The sequence below is a fragment of the Salmo salar genome, chromosome 06 (assembly GCF_965601325.2).
Source record: "Salmo salar chromosome 06, fSalSal1, whole genome shotgun sequence".
NCBI classification, from domain to species: Eukaryota; Metazoa; Chordata; class Actinopteri; order Salmoniformes; family Salmonidae; genus Salmo; species Salmo salar.
In genome coordinates, this window is record NC_138296.1 from 73,955,001 (window position 1) to 73,973,181 (window position 18,181).

The window sequence follows — 18,181 nt, forward strand, 5'->3', positions numbered from 1 at the left end:
CAAATAAAAATGGAGGAGAGTGTGTGTGTATGTATGTGTGTGTGTGTGTGTGTGTGTGTGTGTGTGTGTGTGTGTGTGTGTGTGTGTGTGTGTGTGTGTGTGTGTGTGTGTATATATATATGAGTATATATATATATATATATATATATATATGAGTATATATATATATATATATATTAGTTTTTATATATAGTTTAGTTTCAAACTATGTATATACTATACATACTATACATACATACTATACTATACATATACACTACCGTTCAAAAGTTTGGGGTCACTTACGAATGTCCTTATTTTTAAAACAAAAGCAATTTTTTTGGTCCATTAAAATAACATCAAATTGATCAGAAATACAGTGTAGACATTGTCAATGTGGTAAATGACTATTGTAGCCGGAAACGGCAGATTTTTTTATGGAATATCTACATAGGCGTACAGAGGCTCATTATCAGCAACCATCACTCCTGTGGTCCAATGGCACGTTGTGTTAGCTAATCCAAGTTAATCATTTTAAAAGGCTAATTGATCATTAGAAAACTCTTTTGCAATTATGTTAGCACAGCTGAAAACGGTTGTTCTCATTAAAGAAGCAATAAAACTGGCCTTCTTTAGACTAGTTGAGTATCTGGGGCATCAGCATTTGTGGGTTCGATTACAGGCTCAAAATGGCCAGAAACAAAGACCTTTCTTCTGAAACTAGTCAGTCTATTCTTGTTCTGAGAAATGAAGGCTATTCCATGTGAGAAATAGCCATGAAACTGAAGATCTCGTACAACGCCGTGTACTACTCCCTTCACAGAACAGCACAAACTGTCTCTAACCAGAATAGAAAGAGGAGTGGGAGGCCCCGGTGCACAACTGAGCACTAGGACAAGTACATTAGTGTCTAGTTTGAGAAACAGACGCCTCACAAGTCCTCAACTGGCAGCTTCTTTAAATAGTACCCGCAAAACACCAGTCTCAACGTCAACAGTGAAGAGGCGACTCCGGGATGCTGGCCTTCTAGGCAGAGTTGCAAAGAAAAAGCCATGTCTCAGACTGGCCAATAAAAAGAAAAGATTAAGATGGGCAAAAGAACACAGACACTGGACAGAGGAAGATTGGAAAAAGTGTTATGGACAGACTAATCTAAGTTTGAGGTGTTCGGATCACAAAGAAGAACATTCGTGAGATGCAGGAAAAAATGAAAAGATGCTGGAGGAGTGCTTGACGCCATCTGTCAAGCATGGTGGAGGCAATGTGATGGTCTGGGGGTGCTTTGGTGGTGGCAAAGTGGGAGATTTGTACATGGTAAAAGGGATCTTGAAGAAGGAAGGCTATCACTCCATTTTGCAACACCATGCCATACCCTGTAGACGGCGCTTAATTGGAGCCAATTTCCTCCTACAACAGGACAATGACCCAAAGCACAGCTCCAAACTGTGCAAGAACTATTCAGGGAAGAAGCAGTCAGCTGGTATTCTGTCTATAATTGAGTGGTCAGCACAGTCACCAAATCTCAACTGTATTGAGCTGTTGTGGGACCAGCTTGACCGTATGGTACGTAAGAAGTACCCATCAAGCCAATCCAACTTGTGGGAGGTGCTTCAGGAAGCATGGGGTCAAATCTCTTCAGATTACCTCAACAAATTTACAACTAGAATGCCAAAGGTCTGCAAGGCTGGAATTTCTGCAAATGGAGGATTCTTTGACGAAGCAAAGTTTGAAGGACACAATTATTTCAATTAAAAATCATTATCCATAACCTTATATTTCCTATTCATTTTGCAACTAATTTCATATATGTTTTCATGGAAATCAAGGACATTTCTAAGTGACCCTAAACTTTTGAATGGTAGTGTATATAAGGAACACCTTCCTATTATTGAGGTGTACCTCCCCCCAGCCTCAGTTTGTCGGGGCATGGACTCTACAGGGTGCCACGCTTTCCACAGGGATGCTGGCCCATGTTGACTCCAATGCTTCCCACAGTTGTGTCAAGTTTGCTCGATGTCCTTTGGGTGGTGGACCATTCTTGATAAACACAGGAAACTGTTGAGCATGAAAAACCCAGCAGCATTGCAGTTCTTGACACAAACCGGTGCGCCTGGCACCTACTACCAGACCCTGTTCAAAGGCACTTTACATTTTTTGTCTTGCCAATTCCCCCTCTGAATAGCACACATACACAATCCATGTCTAAATTGTCTCAAGGTTTAAAAATCATTCTTTAACCCGTCTCCTCCCCTTCATCTACACTGATTGAAGTGGATTTAACAAGTTACATCAATAGGGGATCATAGCTTTCACCTGGTCAATCTATGTCATGGAAAGAGCAGGTGTTCTTAATGTTTGTATACTATAGACTTACTTTAGTATATATAGTGTATGTGGACACACGTAAAAATCGTCCTCGGTTGCAACACTCACTACCGAGTTCCAAACTGCCTCTGGAAGAAACGTCAACACAAGAACTGTTAGTCGGGAGCTTCATGAAATGGGTTTCCATGGCCGAGCAGCCGCACACAAGCCTACGATCATCATGCACAATGTCAAGCATCGGCTGGAGTGGTGTAAAGCTCACTTATATTGGACTCTGGAACAGTGGAAACGCGTTCTCTGGAGTGATGAATCACCATCTGGCAGTCCGACGGACGAATTTGATGTTGGCGGATGCCAGGAGAACACTACCCACCCCAATGCATAGTGCCAACTGTAATGTTTGGTGGAGAAGGAATAATGGTCTGGGGCTGATTTTTATGGTTCGGGTTAGGCCCCTTAGTTCCAGTGACAGGAAATCTTAACGTTTACATCATATAATGACATTCTAGAAGATTCTGTGCTTCCAACTTTGTGGCAACAGTTTGGGGAAGGCCCTTTCCTGTTTCAACATGACAATGCCCCCATGCACAAAGTGAGGTCGATACAGAAATGGTTTGGGATGAATTGGAACGCTGACTGCGAGCCAGGGCTAATCACCCAACATCAGTGCCCAACCTCACTAATTCCCTTGTGGCTGAATGGAAGCAAGTCCCCTCAGCAATGTTCCAACATCTAGTGGAAAGCCTTCCCTAGAAGAGTGGAGGCTGTTAAAGCAGCAAAGGGGGGACCAACTCCATATTAATGCCCATGATTTTGGAATGAGATGTTTGACGACCAGGTGTCCACATACCTTTGGTCATGTAGTGTATATATTTTGACTTTTCACAGACATACATATATCACAGTCCTATGTTTTTACGGGCAAGTGATCGGTTTTATGTCTTTACCAGTTCTTACATATCTGACGTTATGTTTGTGTAGTTCTGGGTATACACACACACACACGCTGTTATGTCATGCCTGTAGAGCAAGCCATCATGAACCATGTGGAACTACACAGCATGCCTTGGCCTCTCTCTCTCTCTCTCTCTCTCTCTCTCTCTCTCTCTCTCTCTCTCTCTCTCTCTCCTCTCTCTCTCTCTCTCTCTCTCTCTCTCTCTCTCTCTCTCATTCCCCTGACATTGTTCTTCTCCTACTCTTCTTTTGCTCCTTCCTTTCCCTCTTTAATTTCCCTATCCCCCTTGTCTGATCCTCTTATATCTGTCTCGCTCCCTCTCCTCTTTCCTCCCTCCCCCTCTACCCCATCTCCTCTTCCTTTCGCTCTCAGACGTGGCAGTTCAGTTGCCAGATAAGAAGTCCATCATCATGTATGTGACGTCCCTGTTTGCTGTCCTGCCTAAAGATGTGACTATGGAAGCCATCAGAGAGGTGGAGACCTTGCCCCGCAGATACAAGGTGGAGCCTGACGAGAGCAAGGCCCTCTGCAGAGCACAGGTACAATCAGTTCAACAGGCCAGAGCTTACATTAGCTGTTTACCGCTGATGGTATTACATGGCAGTATAACATGATAATAAACTGACACGAGCCATGCTGATGTAGAGGCCAGGCTGATGCTAAAACCTATCTTCATACATCGTATAACATGCGCTTCGTAAACTAGAGTTGTATTACAAAGACTGTGGTGTGAATCCAACTCGATCAGTCCCATCTTCGCTCAGTGTCTCTGGCTGTATCAGAATGAGTGAGTTCAGCTGACAGACCCTGCTTCTCTCTCTGTGTACTGTAGCTGGCAAGAATGAGTCACCCCTCTGCTTCAAAGACCCACTCCGCCAGTCCTCCAGTCTACTCCCAGTTACTCTGCTAATGAAAAGCTCTGCTGGAGCTCCCTGAGTAGAGTAGGAACGGGGGAAGTGACTCACCCCACTCCACACCCCTCCTCATTCTAAAAATGGCCTTCAATGTTAGAGAGAGAGAGAGAATGTCTCCAAAGGAGTAGGGAATAATATATCATTTGTCTAAATTCAGTTGACATGAATTTTCGATGCCACATCTAACATGCTGCTAGTCTTTATCCTTCTATCACACCAGTCAGTTCTCTGACATATCACTGAATTTAGCAGGGGAATAATGCTATTTATTTGGGTAAGTACCCCTGGCATGCAAGTGTTATGGAGGGGAGAATATTTCTGTGTAACTTCCTGCTCTTAATTTCCACAATTTAAGTGTTTTGTGGACTTCTCCCAGGTGGAAGGCGAATGGCCCTAAACCAGTCTTTATTGCCCTCGGATGAAAACTTCCCACGCTTGGAGAGAGCTCTGGAAAAGTATATTTTAACAGGGCTAGAGTGGTCCAATGAGGGTTGACTTTCCTGGCACATATGCTGTCCCCACAGGAAGTGATATTGGTGGTTGGATACAGAAGGAAGGATGAACAGGGAAAATCTCTGTGCTTTTCTGTGTGTGTTTTACCACATCATAATGCTTTCAATGCAGAGTTAAAAAAATCAGTTTACACTTTTACTGTCATGACATTGTTTGTTGCGTTAATTTGTATTTTCTCATCAGAAGTTATTAGCTTGCTGAAAACATTGAACAATCTTTGCACCCTGGACTGAACTCACATTGAGGATTGTGATGCATTACAAGCTATATTAACACTTCTATATTACATTAAACTATGAATGCACCAACACAGTTGAAGAATATCATATGGAGATAACTAAGTGTTCTCCACAACCAAACCACAGATATTTTATAGCCATTAAAGTGAATAAGTAGAGCCAGGCTTCATAGGCTTATAGCGCTCTCTCTCTCTCTCTCTCTCTCTCTCTCTCTCTCTCTCTCTCTCTCTCTCTCTCTCTCTTTCTCTTTCTCTCTCTGTCTTTCTCTTTCTCTCTCTGTCTCTCTCTCTCTGTCTCTCTCTCTCTCTCTCTCTCTCTCTCTCTCTCTCTCTCTCTCTCTCTCTCTCTCTCTTTCTCTGTGTCTCTCTCTCTCTCTCTCTCTCTCTCTCTCTCTGTGTCTCTCTCTCTCTCTCTGTCTCTCTCTGTCTCTCTGTCTCTCTTTCTCTCTCTCTATTTCTCTCTTTATTTCCCTCCCTCCCTCGCTGTACTCCCAGACTCTGCACTAACAAAGACATTTAAAACATGTGGGTGCCTCTTCCAAATCTCCAAATGCCATGGAATATTTTCAACAAATGACCTTTTCCTTTCTGCCGAAGAGAATTCTGGGTAATTTCATGGGGATAAAACAAAGGTCTGTTTGAGTTGGGGCGATTTGAGTCCTAGCATCTATTAACATCACTCTCATCTCTGTCTTGGCACGCCCGGCGGCTGTACTGATTTCTATCCATCTACTTTTCCATTCATCTTTGGTTACAGATGAAAGTGTTGTTCCGTTATGACTCTTGTCCCCAAAATACCCCGTAGCACTTGTTGTCTAATGCCTGGATTTCGTGGCTGGCAGTGCTGTTGAATGTCACTGAATAAGGAATAATTTACAAGAAGTTACAGACAGGCTGTTACCTGGCTTAATCCACATTTATCTAAATAAATCACCCACTCCCCCATCTCTCCAAACTCCCCCATTACATTAGGGTTGGCAGGTAGCCTAGCGGTTATGAGCGTTGGGCCAGTAACTGAAAGGTTGCTGGTTGGAATTCCAGAGCCGACTAGGTGAAAAATCTGTCTGTGCCCTTGAGCAAGGCACTTAACCCTAATTGCTCCTGTAAATCGACCTGGATAAGAGCGTCTGCTAAATTGTAAAAATCTAAATTAGAATTGATTCAAGATTTTGTTCAAATAATTTCTTAGCTGTCAGGAAGCAGATTAGACGTAGCAGGGAAAGAGGTTGTGGAGAGAAATTGCACACTTGTTACACAGCTTGGCTTCCCTCTGCTCTGGTTAATTGGTGCATGCTCTGGGCTCTCTGATCAGGAAGTATATTAGTTAGATTCTATCTACAGAGTCCCGCATGGGACATAAAGTACAGTACATTGGTAGGGACCAGACCACCACTTCTCACCTCTCACTCCTACTTTCTCACTCTCTCTTTCTTGTTTGCAGTTAATTGATCATTTACCATTTATTTTATATTCAATCTCATTCTTTGTAACTTTAAGTGTGCAGCTTTTCATTTTCTTCTAATGTGTCTGAAATGGCACCCTACATTTGCCTACAGCCCTATGGGAATAGGATGCCATTTCAGACGCAGCCCATGTCTACCCCAGCCAGCTCCAGTACAGTGTTTGTGTTCAGCCTAGTCAGCGAGTATTATTCCTGGAATGAGGGTTGACCTGCCTGGCTGGTCAGGCTAGTGGCACCACACCTCCCAGTGTCTGGCTCTGAGCTGGGGCCTTTATTTAGCTAGGCTGCCTCCTGTTTGTCTTCCAGGCCCTGGGTGGGTCACTGATCCCCCGTCTAAACTGCCTTCCTCTTATGAAGCAGAACCAGGCTCCTCCTAGTCGTCTGGGCCTATTTTAAGATGACATTCACACGGAATGTGTTTTGATCGAGAGTTTCGAACTTTGATTGGTTGTGATGAAAATGTTGTGAAAAGGTCATCCAAAAGGGATCTTAGCATTTATGGATCTTGTGATTTGATTTAGAGTTTTTACCTTTGTGAGCAGTACTGTTGCGTATTTAGAGCACCATGCTCTTACCTACTAAACCACTATATAACCTATGAGTGTTTGGCCCTTAACCCACTCTCCCACTCTCTTCCTCTCTCTCCCTCCATCTTTAGGCTCGTGTTGAGATGGAGGAAGCCGGCTCCCCCCGGGCGGATACCCCCAGCACACTGACGGAGACGGAGGAGGAGGTGGGCATGGAGGTGGATCTGGACTCATACCAGGCCACCCTGGAGGAGGTGCTCACCTGGCTCCTTTCTGCTGAGGACTCACTGCAGGTGCAGGAGGAGGTGTCGGACGACGTGGAGGAGGTCAAGGAGCAGTTCCACACACACGAGGTGAGGACGGGAGAAATGTGTGCATGCAGACACAGATATACATGAAGCAGGTCCAGACAAGACAGGCACAAATGCATGCACAAAGTAGTCTTGGACTGACAGATACACAGACGCACACACACACACAAGGTCGTCCAGCTCTGACGCACACAAAACACACATATGGACATGCAATCTTGGGTTAAGGGCCAAACACTCAGATGTTAACACAGATATTCACATACAGTCCAACTTTCTCAGAACAGTTGTCACTCAGTAAGTAATATCTCACGGTATCTGATGTTTTGAGATGTATTCTGACAACAGGTTCAGTTAGTAACAAGGCAGCGTGTCTGTGTGAGCTTCTCCACGAGGAGAGTATGCATAGTTCTGTCCCAGGGATGGGGGCCTCCCGCCCACGTCCCAGAGAACATGCTCCGTACATGTCGGGAATGTCAGGAATTCTGCCGAGCAGAGCACATCGCTCCATGGAGCTGGAGCCGTGTCCCAGTTGGGTGCTTCCTGCTCCAAATCCTGGCATGGCAGAGAGTTACAGGGCAGGAACGGGTGTATGTCTGTCTGTGTGTAAGAGGTGGGGCTTTGGCTGTTGTCTCTTGGCAGAGATGTGAATATTTGAAAGTCTAGTGTTCTAATGGAATCCAGGTCAGAAGCAAAAGCTGGTGGCAAAAACAAAGGCCCAAAGCCTCTTTAAGAAATGCGTTCTTTTCAGGAGTAGAAAGCCCTTCACGTATCCAGGTCTTTTCCACAGTTAAACTAGAACACTTCAAAACAATGTGTTTCAAGTTTCAAAGTTTATTCGCCACCTGCACAGGAGAGTACAGTCAAATTGTTACCTTAAGAGCTTTTTCTCAACAGTGGAGTGATGATAATAATATAGGTGAAAATAGAATAAAAAAGAAAAAAACACACAAGAAGTACGAAATAGGTTGAATAAACACGAGATTGCAAGTATCTATAGGTCAGTGCCAGTACCTTATTCAATATGCAGGGGTACTGGAGTGTTGAGGTTGGTTTATACATTAAAAGTGACTGGTAGTAGGACATACATGTAAACAGGGGTAATAGTGACCAGTAGCAGGATAAATATATACACTGAGTATATAAAACATTATGAACACCTGCTCTTTCCATGACATAAACTGACCAGGTGAATTCAGGTGAAAGCTATGATCCCTTATTGATGTCACTTAAATCCATTTCCATCCACTTCAATCAGTGTAGATGAAGGGGAGGAGACAGGTTAAAGAATGATTTTTAAGCCTTGAGACAATTGAGACATGGATTGTGTATGTGTGTTATTCAGAGGGTGAACGGGCAAGACAAGATTTAACAGGGAAGGTGCCAGGCGCACCGGTTTGAGTGTGTCAAGAACTGCAATGCTGCTGGGTTTTTCACGCTCAACAGTTTCCCGTGTGTATCAAGAATGGTTCACCACCAAAAGGACAACCAGCCAACTTGACACAACTATGGGAATCATTGGAGTCAACATGGGCCAGCATCCCTGTGGAAAGTTTTCGACACCTTGCAGAGTCCATGCCCTGACGAATTGAGGCTGTTCTGAGGACAAAGGGTGTGCAACTCAATATTAGGAAGGTGTTCCTAATGTTTTGTACACTCAGTGTAGATACTAATGGTAATTGCAATAAATAATCTATGAACAGCAGCGTAATGGTAGTAATTAATCAAATCAATAATCAATTTACCAACAGCATAGGTGTGAGTGGGCGTGTGGGTGTAAGTGTGTGGTTCAGTAATGAGAGCCTCCTGAGATAGAAGAGGCTGCAATGCCTTTTTCACGACTGTGCTGATGTAAGAGGACCATGTAGAGTCCTCAGTGATGTTGACACTGAAAGTGCTTACTCATCCCCAGTCAGAAGAGAAACAGACAGTAATTCTCAAGCCTGTTCATGACTCCCACCAAGAGCTAATGCCATTCAGCCTCCTACATTTTTCACTTTTTTTCGCTCCTCTGAGTTCTGGCAACTCTTCCAACGCCACACTAGTTTTGACTATCTTCCCTTTTCATTTCATAGTAGGCTCTACTGTCAAGAAGCTAGAACTCATGAACTCATGCTGTTTGTCCTATATGGCTAGCTTAACTATTGCTACGGCAACCGCTCAAGTGCAAGGGGCTGAGGTGACCCAGAATGCATTTGTGGAGCAGAGCGCTACTTGCTACACTGTTAGCCTTCGCCCCAGTGGGACGTGGATGGGAGAAACATGTCCAGAGGGGGGGTGTGTGTGTGTGTGTGTGTGTGTGTGTGTGTGTGTGTGTGTGTGTGTGAATGCCAAGTCTTCCTGCCAACTCCAGAAGTCCAGCCAGTGGGTGATTATGGGGTTTGTTAGGTCCTCTATAGAACACTGTGGATCTTCTCAAGGCTGCAGAAAACACTCTACTACTGGAAGGTCATATCAGTGCAGAACCACCATGTTATATTGTATAGCAGAGCAGAACTACCATGGTGTTATATTGTACAGCAGAGCTGAACTACCATGGTGTTATATTGTACAGCAGAGCTGAACTACCATGTTATATTGTACAGCAGAGCTGAACTACCATGTTATATTGTACAGCAGAGCAGAACTACCATGTTATATTGTACAGCAGAGCTGAACTACCATGTTATATTGTACAGCAGAGCTGAACTACCATGTTATATTGTACAGTAGACCTGAACTACCATGTTATATTGTACAGCAGAGCTGAACTACCATGTTATATTGTATAGCAGAGCAGAACTACCATGTTATATTGTGCAGCAGAGCTGAACGACCATGGTGTTATATTGTACAGCAGAGCTGAACTGCCATGGTATTATATTGTTCAGCAGAGCAGAACTACCATGTTATATTCTACAGCAGAACATAACTACCATGTTATATTGTACAGCAGAGTAGAACTACCATGTTATATTGTACAGCAGAGCTGAACTACCATGGTGTTATATTGTACAGCAGAGCTGAACTACCATGGTGTTATATTGTACAGCAGAGCTGAACTACCATGTTATATTGTACAGCAGAGCAGAACTACCATGTTATATTGTACAGCAGACCTGAACTACCATGTTATATTGTACAGTAGACCTGAACTACCATGTTATATTGTACAGCAGAGCTGAACTACCATGTTATATTGTATAGCAGAGCAGAACTACCATGTTATATTGTGCAGCAGAGCTGAACTACCATGGTGTTATATTGTACAGCAGAGCTGAACTGCCATGGTATTATATTGTTCAGCAGAGCAGAACTACCATGTTATATTCTACAGCAGAACATAACTACCATGTTATATTGTACAGCAGAGTAGAACTACCATGTTATATTGTACAGCAGAGCTGAACTACCATGGTGTTATATTATACAGCAGAGCAGAACTACCATGGTGTAATATTATACAGCAGAGCAGAACTATCATGTTATATTGTACAGCAGAGCAGAACTACCATGTTGTTATATTGTACAGCAGAGCAGAACTACCATGGTGTAATATTGTACAGCAGAGCAGAACTACCATGGTGTAATATTGTACAGCAGAGCTGAACTACCATGTTATATTGAACAGCAAAGCAGAACTACCATGGTGTTATATTATACAGCAGAGCAGAACTACCATGGTGTTATATTGTACAGCAGAGCAGAACTACCATGTTATATTGTACAGCAGAGCAGAACTACCATGGTGTTATATTGTACAGCAGAGCAGAACTACCATGGTGTTATATTGTGCAGCAGAGCAGAACTACCATGTTGTTATATTGTACAGCAGAGCTGAACTACCATGGTGTTATATTGTACAGCAGAGCAGAACTACCATAGTGTTATATTGTACAGCAGAGCAGAACTACCATGTTGTTATATTGTACAGCAGAGCAGAACTACCATGGTGTTATATTGTACAGCAGAGCAGAACTACCATGGTGTTATATTGTACAGCAGAGCAGAACTACCATGGTGTTATATTGTACAGCAGAGCAGAACTACCATGGTGTTATATTGTGCAGCAGAGCAGAACTACCATGGTGTTATATTGTGCAGCAGAGCAGAACTACCATGGTGTTATATTGTGCAGCAGAGCAGAACTACCATGGTGTTATATTGTACAGCAGAGCAGAACTACCATGGTGTTATATTGTGCAGCAGAGCAGAACTACCATGTTGTTATATTGTACAGCAGAGCTGAACTACCATGGTGTTATATTGTACAGCAGAGCAGAGCTACCATGGTGTTATATTGTGCAGCAGAGCAGAACTACCATGGTGTTATATTGTACAGCAGAGCAGAACTACCATGGTGTTATATTGTGCAGCAGAGCAGAACTACCATGGTGTTATATTGTACAGCAGAGCAGAACTACCATGGTGTTATATTGTGCAGCAGAGCAGAACTACCATGTTGTTATATTGTACAGCAGAGCTGAACTACCATGGTGTTATATTGTACAGCAGAGCAGAGCTACCATGGTGTTATATTGTGCAGCAGAGCAGAACTACCATGGTGTTATATTGTACAGCAGAGCAGAACTACCATGGTGTTATATTGTGCAGCAGAGCAGAACTACCATGGTGTTATATTGTACAGCAGAGCAGAACTACCATGGTGTTATATTGTACAGCAGAGCAGAACTACCATGGTGTTATATTGTACAGCAGAGCAGAACTACCATGGTGTTATATTATACAGCAGAGTAGAACTACCATGTTATATTCTACAGCAGAGCACACACTGTCCCTTTGCCCTACCATAGAGAGCTTCTATCCTCACTGATCTGAAGACCATTTTGGGAGATCAAAACATGTCCTTTCACTTTAGTGTCTATGTACTACTTTTCAATTACGTGACCTATTATTTGACCCAAAACATTCTGTCTGAGGTGCTATAGGCTATGTGTGTGTGTGAGTAAGACAGAAGCAACACGTGGACCTCATGTAGAGTTCTTTAGTGACTGGGACACAGATATTACTCTCTGTGTTTGTCAATGTTTTAGTATTTCTGCTTTGGCTGCATACTACCATTATGATCTAAGTACTTCACGCTCTTGTGATCTTCTCACCCCTGACCTCTCACCTCTGACCCCTACAGGACTTTATGATGGAGCTGACAGCCCACCAGAGCAGCGTGGGGAACGTGCTGCAGGTGGGCAACCAGCTCATCTCCCAGGGCAACCTGACTGAGGAAGAGGAGGATGAAATCCGGGAACAGATGACTCTGCTCAACTCCCGCTGGGAGAACATCCGCGTGGTCAGCATGGACCGACAGGCCAGGTACTGGATACACACACACTGGAACACACGCATCTATGACCCCCCTCCACCCCTTTCCTCTCAGACACACATACACACGCATGAACCCCCCTCACACATATGCACACATACTATTTAGTGTTTAATTAGGATCCTCATTCTCTTCCTGCAGTCCAAACAGAAATAAAACATTACATCATACAAAACATTGTGCTTCATACAAATTTACATCACTCCATTATTACATTACAATTTTACATACAAATGTACATGGCTCCATTATTTAATTACAATACTACATTACATTACATTACTAAGAATAATGTGTGTGTGTGTGTGTCTCTTCACAGTCTGGCTCTATATAGTACTGTGCATTTCTTAGCTTTTGCTCTGGACTTGAGGACTGTGACCCTTGGTAGCATGTCTTGTGGGGAATGTATGGGTGTTTGAGCTGTGTTAACTGATTGAAGAGACAGTTTGGCACATTCAATACATCAATACCTCTCACAAAGACCAGTAGTGATGCAGTCAAAGTCTCTTCTACTTTGAGCCAGGAGAGATTGACACGCATGTTGTTGATGTGCTTTTAAGGGCCAGACGTGCTGCTCTGTTCTGGGACAACTGTAAGTTGCCTATGTCTTACTCTGCAGCACTGGACCATGTAACTGGGCACTAGTCTAAGAGTGAAAAAACTAAACACAATGTTTAGTCGATTGTGATGTCAAGAAAGCAGAGCAGCACTTTATCATGACCAGACCTCTCACTATCTTAGCAACCGTTGAATCAATATGTTTTGACCATGTCAGCTTGCAATCTAGGGTTACACCAAGCAGTTCAGTCTCCTTAACCTGCTCAATTGCCACATTATTCATTACTACATTTAGATTAGGTTAAGGGTTTAGCAAATGATTTGTCCCAAATACAATGCTTTTAGTTTTTTATATACCGTATTTAGGACTAGCTTATTACTAGCCACCCATTCTAAAACTGACTGCAGCTCTTTAAGTGTTGCAGTGTTTTCGTTTGCTGTGGTAGCTGACGTATATAATGTTGAGTCGTCAATGCACATAGACACACAGGCTTCATTCAAGGCTTGTTAAAGGTCATTAGTAAAAATAGAAAACAGTAATGGGCTAAGACAGCTGCCTTAAGGTATACCACACTCTACCTGGTTCACTTTAGAGAGGCTTCCATTAAAGAAAGCCCTCTGTGTTCTGATGAATAGGTAGCTCTTAATCCACGATATGGCCGAGTTTGTAAAGACATATCAAATTTGTTTTTAATGTCAAAAGCTGTGCTGAAGTCTCACAAAAGAGCTCCCGTAGTCGTGTTATTATCAATTTAATAATGTCCTTGTCCCTGACCAGATTATTTTGAGGCTCTGCTTACATTACACACAAACACATGGTTGGTTGAACGTGTGTGTGTGCCCGTTGTGACTTGTGAGTACAGTATGTGTGCTGCATTGTCACCCCCCCCCCAGTGTATTATGAGGTCATTAATTATCACATGGAGTCTATGCTGAAGCAGCTGAATAGACTGCTATCGCGTGCTCTGTTGGTCACACAGTTGGTCTTTCACCATTCACAGCACACTCTCCCCTCACTCTTTCTCTCTTTCCCTCCCTCTCTCTCTTCCTCCTCTCTTTCTCTTTCTATTTTTCTCTCTCTCCGTTCTCTCTAGGCTCCACGAGGTTCTGATGGACCTTCAGCAGCAGCAGCTGCAGCAGCTCTCTGATTGGCTGACAAAGACGGAGGAGCGAATCAGAAAGATGGAGATAGAGCCAATGGCGGGAGACGTGGAGGGGTACAAGGCCCAGATAGAGCAGCACAAAGTAAGGGAACATTTCATTGACTGGCACAAAGTAAACAAATGGTTTGATTGGGCATCACAAAGTAAAAATATAACTAGACAATCTGATAGGACAGCTGTGTTCACAGTACTCCCAATACGGCAGTTTTTAAGCAATATCACCTTTAAATATGTGGCCACCATAAATGGACCCCCCATAAAGCTTGATGGTGCCTGTGCTGTGATTGCCCTGTATTGGGCTGTTAATGGTTTGTGTTGGTCCAGGGGTTGCAGAATGACCTGGAGGCAGAGCAGGTGAAGGTCAACTCTCTGACACACATGGTGGTGGTGGTAGATGAGAACAGTGGAGAGACTGCCACTGCTGCACTGGAGGACCAACTGCAGGTAAGAGTAAAGCTTAAATTAAGTCCTGTTAATTGTTGATTTCAATTGATTGTATAACGGCTAAATCTCTCTCACTCTCTTTCTGTCTGTCTCACCCTCTCTTCCTCCTCTCAGTCTCTGGGAGAGCGCTGGGCGGCAGTGTGTCGGTGGACAGAGGAGAGGTGGCACAAGTTACAGGACATTCTCCTGGTGTGGCAGCAGCTGCTGGAGGACCAGGTGAAACAGACAGACAGACAGACAGACAGACAGACAGACAGACAGACAGACAGACAGACAGACAGACAGACAGACAGACAGACAGACAGACAGACAGACAGACAGACAGACAGACAGACAGACAGACAGACAGACAGAACTGAGAAAAGTCCATTCATTGAGATTGAGCTCCAATCAGTTCTGATTGGAAGTTCCTTTACTGTAGTTGGAGTACTGGAGGAAGCCTTGTATACACAGACATAGGATCTCAGTCTAGGATCTCAGATCTCAGTCTGTTTGTTATGAGGTTCAGGTAATTCAATAATCTCAGGTAATTGTGTTCCCTAATTCAATTCCCAGCTCTAAAATGAGCTCACACGTCAACTAGTCCCATAGCTCCAGAACTCATCCCGTTTGTTAGTGTTAGGTCAGACACACAAAAAAAGAAAGTTAACCTATACACTCGTTCCTCTTTCAGAGTTTGTTCCGAGCGTGGCTGACAGAGAAAGAGGCGGCCTTAGGTGAGGTTCAGACCAACGCCTTCAAGGACCCGGGAGAGATGAATGCTAATGTCCGCAGATTAGCGGTAAGTGGTGTGCCACAAGATGCTACGACGTGCTAATTGCTAGGCTACGTTCATTAATGACCTTAGCATTTACCTGCGAAATCAAATTGCCTTATCCTTTCTAAGCGCTCTGTGATATAAAGAGTGGGGTTGTTTTTGCGTAAGTGCAGGCGGACGAGGAAATTAATATATGACATGGATTAGCTACTATTTCATATTTGGCTTCATGTGCTATTACCAACTATATTATCAGGAATGTCAAAGGTAATATAAGGCAATCAAAAATTTCAGCCTGAGATTTAGAGCTTTGGGAAATGTTTTCTTATCGTTTTAATATATTTATAATGTGAATCTCTATGGTTGCTGTAGGCTACTGTATAGTCTAGACACATAGAAATGACAGCTGGAAACTATTAACAACACCCAACATCTTTTCTATTCTGTTTATTATTACTTTGCGAACCACATGCTAACTGCAGATGCATTTGAGGTCGGCTAGTAACCTTTGACCCCTGTGGCTTGCCGTACCCTAGCTCCTGAAGGAGGACATGGAGAAGAAGCGGCGGACGCTTGACCAGCTGAGGGATGCGGGACAGGATGTGAGGTCACTGCTGAGAAGCGCCGAGGCAGGGGCGAGGATCGAAGAAGACACAGAGGAGCTGACCCAGAGATGGGATAACCTGGTCCAGAGACTAGAGGACTGCTCCTACCAGGTGTGTGTGTGAATGTGTTTGTGTGTGTGTGTGTCAGTCCCAATATCATAACACCTCCACAGACCTGAGCTCGTGGAGACACAGACACAAACCTGTGTGTGTAGGCAGCTCCATTCCTGTCCTCATATCACTTAATTAGCTAATTACCATGGAGACCAAATGCCACAATTCTTTCATCTGGAATGAAAAACATTCAGCTGACACATTTAACCATTTCCATCACTATTCACATGGCCCTAACACATCTGGACAAGAGGAACACCTATGTGAGAATGCTGTTGATTGACTACAGTTCAGCATTCAACACTATTGTTCCCTCCAAGCTCAACACCAAGCTCAGAACCCTGGGTCTGGACACTACCCTCTGCAACTGGATCCTGGACCCTGACGGGCAGACCACAGGCTGCTGCAAGGATTGGCAACAACACAATCCAAAATTACATCTAGAATTGGCTTCCTATTTCTAAACAAAGCCTCCTTCACTCACGCCGCCTAACATACTCCCGTAAAACGGACTATCCTACCGATCCTCGACTTCGGCGATGTCATTTACAAAAGAGCTTCCAATACTCTACTCAGCAAACTGGATGCAGTCTATCACAGTGCCATCCGTTTTGTCACCAAAGCCCCTTATACCACCCACCACTGCGACCTGTATGCTCTAGTCGGCTGGCCCTCGCTACATATTCGTCGCCAGACCCACTGGCTCCAGGTCATGTATAAGTCTATGCTAGGTAAAGCTCTGCCTTATCTCAGCGTGCTGGTCACGATAACAGCACCCACCCGTAGCACACGCTCCAGCAGGTATATCTCACTGGTCATCCCCAAAGCCAACACCTCCTTTGGCCGCCTTTCCTTACAGTTCTCTGCTGCCAGTGACTGAAACGAATTGCAAAAATCGCTGAAGCTGGGGACTTATATTTCCCTCACTAACTTTAAACATCAGCTATCTGAGCAACTAACCGATCGCTGCAGCTGTACATAGTCCATCTGTAAATAGCCCACCCAATCTACCTACCTCATCCCCATATTGTTTTTATTTACTTTTCTGCTCTTTTGCACACCAGTATTTCTACTTGCACATCATCATCTGCTCATCTATCACTCCAGTGTTAATTTGCTAAACTGTAATTACTTCGCTACTATGGCCTATTTATTGCCTTACCTCCACACGCCATTTGCACACACTGTATATAGACTTAATTTTTTTTCTATTGTGTTATTAACTGTACGCTTGTTTATTCCATGTGTAACTCTGTGTTGTTGTTTGTGTCGCACTGCTTTGCTTTATCTTGGCCAGGTCGCAGTTGTAAATGAGAACTTGTTCTCAACTAGCCTACCTGGTTAAATAAAGGTGAAATAAATAAATAAGTAAATAAGAAACACCACCTCCACACTGACTCTTAACACAGGGGACCCTCAGGGGTGTGTCCTCAGCCCTCTGCTGTACTCCCTGTTCTCGCTGTTTGCATGACACAAACTCCATCATCAAGTTTGCTTATAGGGAGGAGGTAAGTGAAGTGGCATTGTGGTGCCAGGACAACAACCTCTCCCTTAATGTCAGCAAAACTAAGGAGTTGAATGTTAACTTCAGGAAGCAGAGGAGGGAACACAGACCCAAGGGAACACAGTTCATCGGCGTCCACATCACAGAGGACTTGACATGGACCAAAAACACTACAACTCTTGTCAAGAGGGAGTAATAGCATCTCCAATACATAAGGTGGATGAAGAAATTCGGCATGCCACCCCGAGTGACTCAAAATACTACCGCTGCACCATCGAGAGCGTCCTGACCGGTTGCATCGCGGCCTGGTACGGGAATTGCTCAGTCCACGACTTCAAGGCCCTCCAGTGTGTGGTGAAGACGTCCCAGTACATCACTGGTGCCGTGTTCCCACCCATCCAGGACCTACTTGAAACGGTGCCTGAGGAAGTCCAGCAGCATAATCAAGAAACCCACACACCCTAGCCACGAACTGTTCACTCCCTTAGCGTC

The 18,181-nt window shown here is 43.9% G+C and overlaps 1 protein-coding gene across 7 annotated transcripts in view; it reads left to right on the forward strand.

The window, feature by feature from the left end:
* Positions 1-18,181, forward strand: part of utrn (utrophin) — a 306,152-nt gene that overhangs the window by 63,115 nt on the left and 224,856 nt on the right. For all 7 annotated transcript variants that reach the window (XM_082976950.1, XM_082976949.1, XM_082976955.1 and 4 more), the window contains 8 exons: positions 3,632-3,798; positions 7,045-7,266; positions 12,353-12,534; positions 14,197-14,347; positions 14,590-14,709; positions 14,824-14,925; positions 15,383-15,490; positions 16,003-16,182. In XM_082976950.1, coding sequence (XP_082833076.1) covers positions 3,632-3,798; positions 7,045-7,266; positions 12,353-12,534; positions 14,197-14,347; positions 14,590-14,709; positions 14,824-14,925; positions 15,383-15,490; positions 16,003-16,182 — 1,232 coding nt within the window. The remainder of the gene's footprint in view (positions 1-3,631; positions 3,799-7,044; positions 7,267-12,352; positions 12,535-14,196; positions 14,348-14,589; positions 14,710-14,823; positions 14,926-15,382; positions 15,491-16,002; positions 16,183-18,181) is intronic.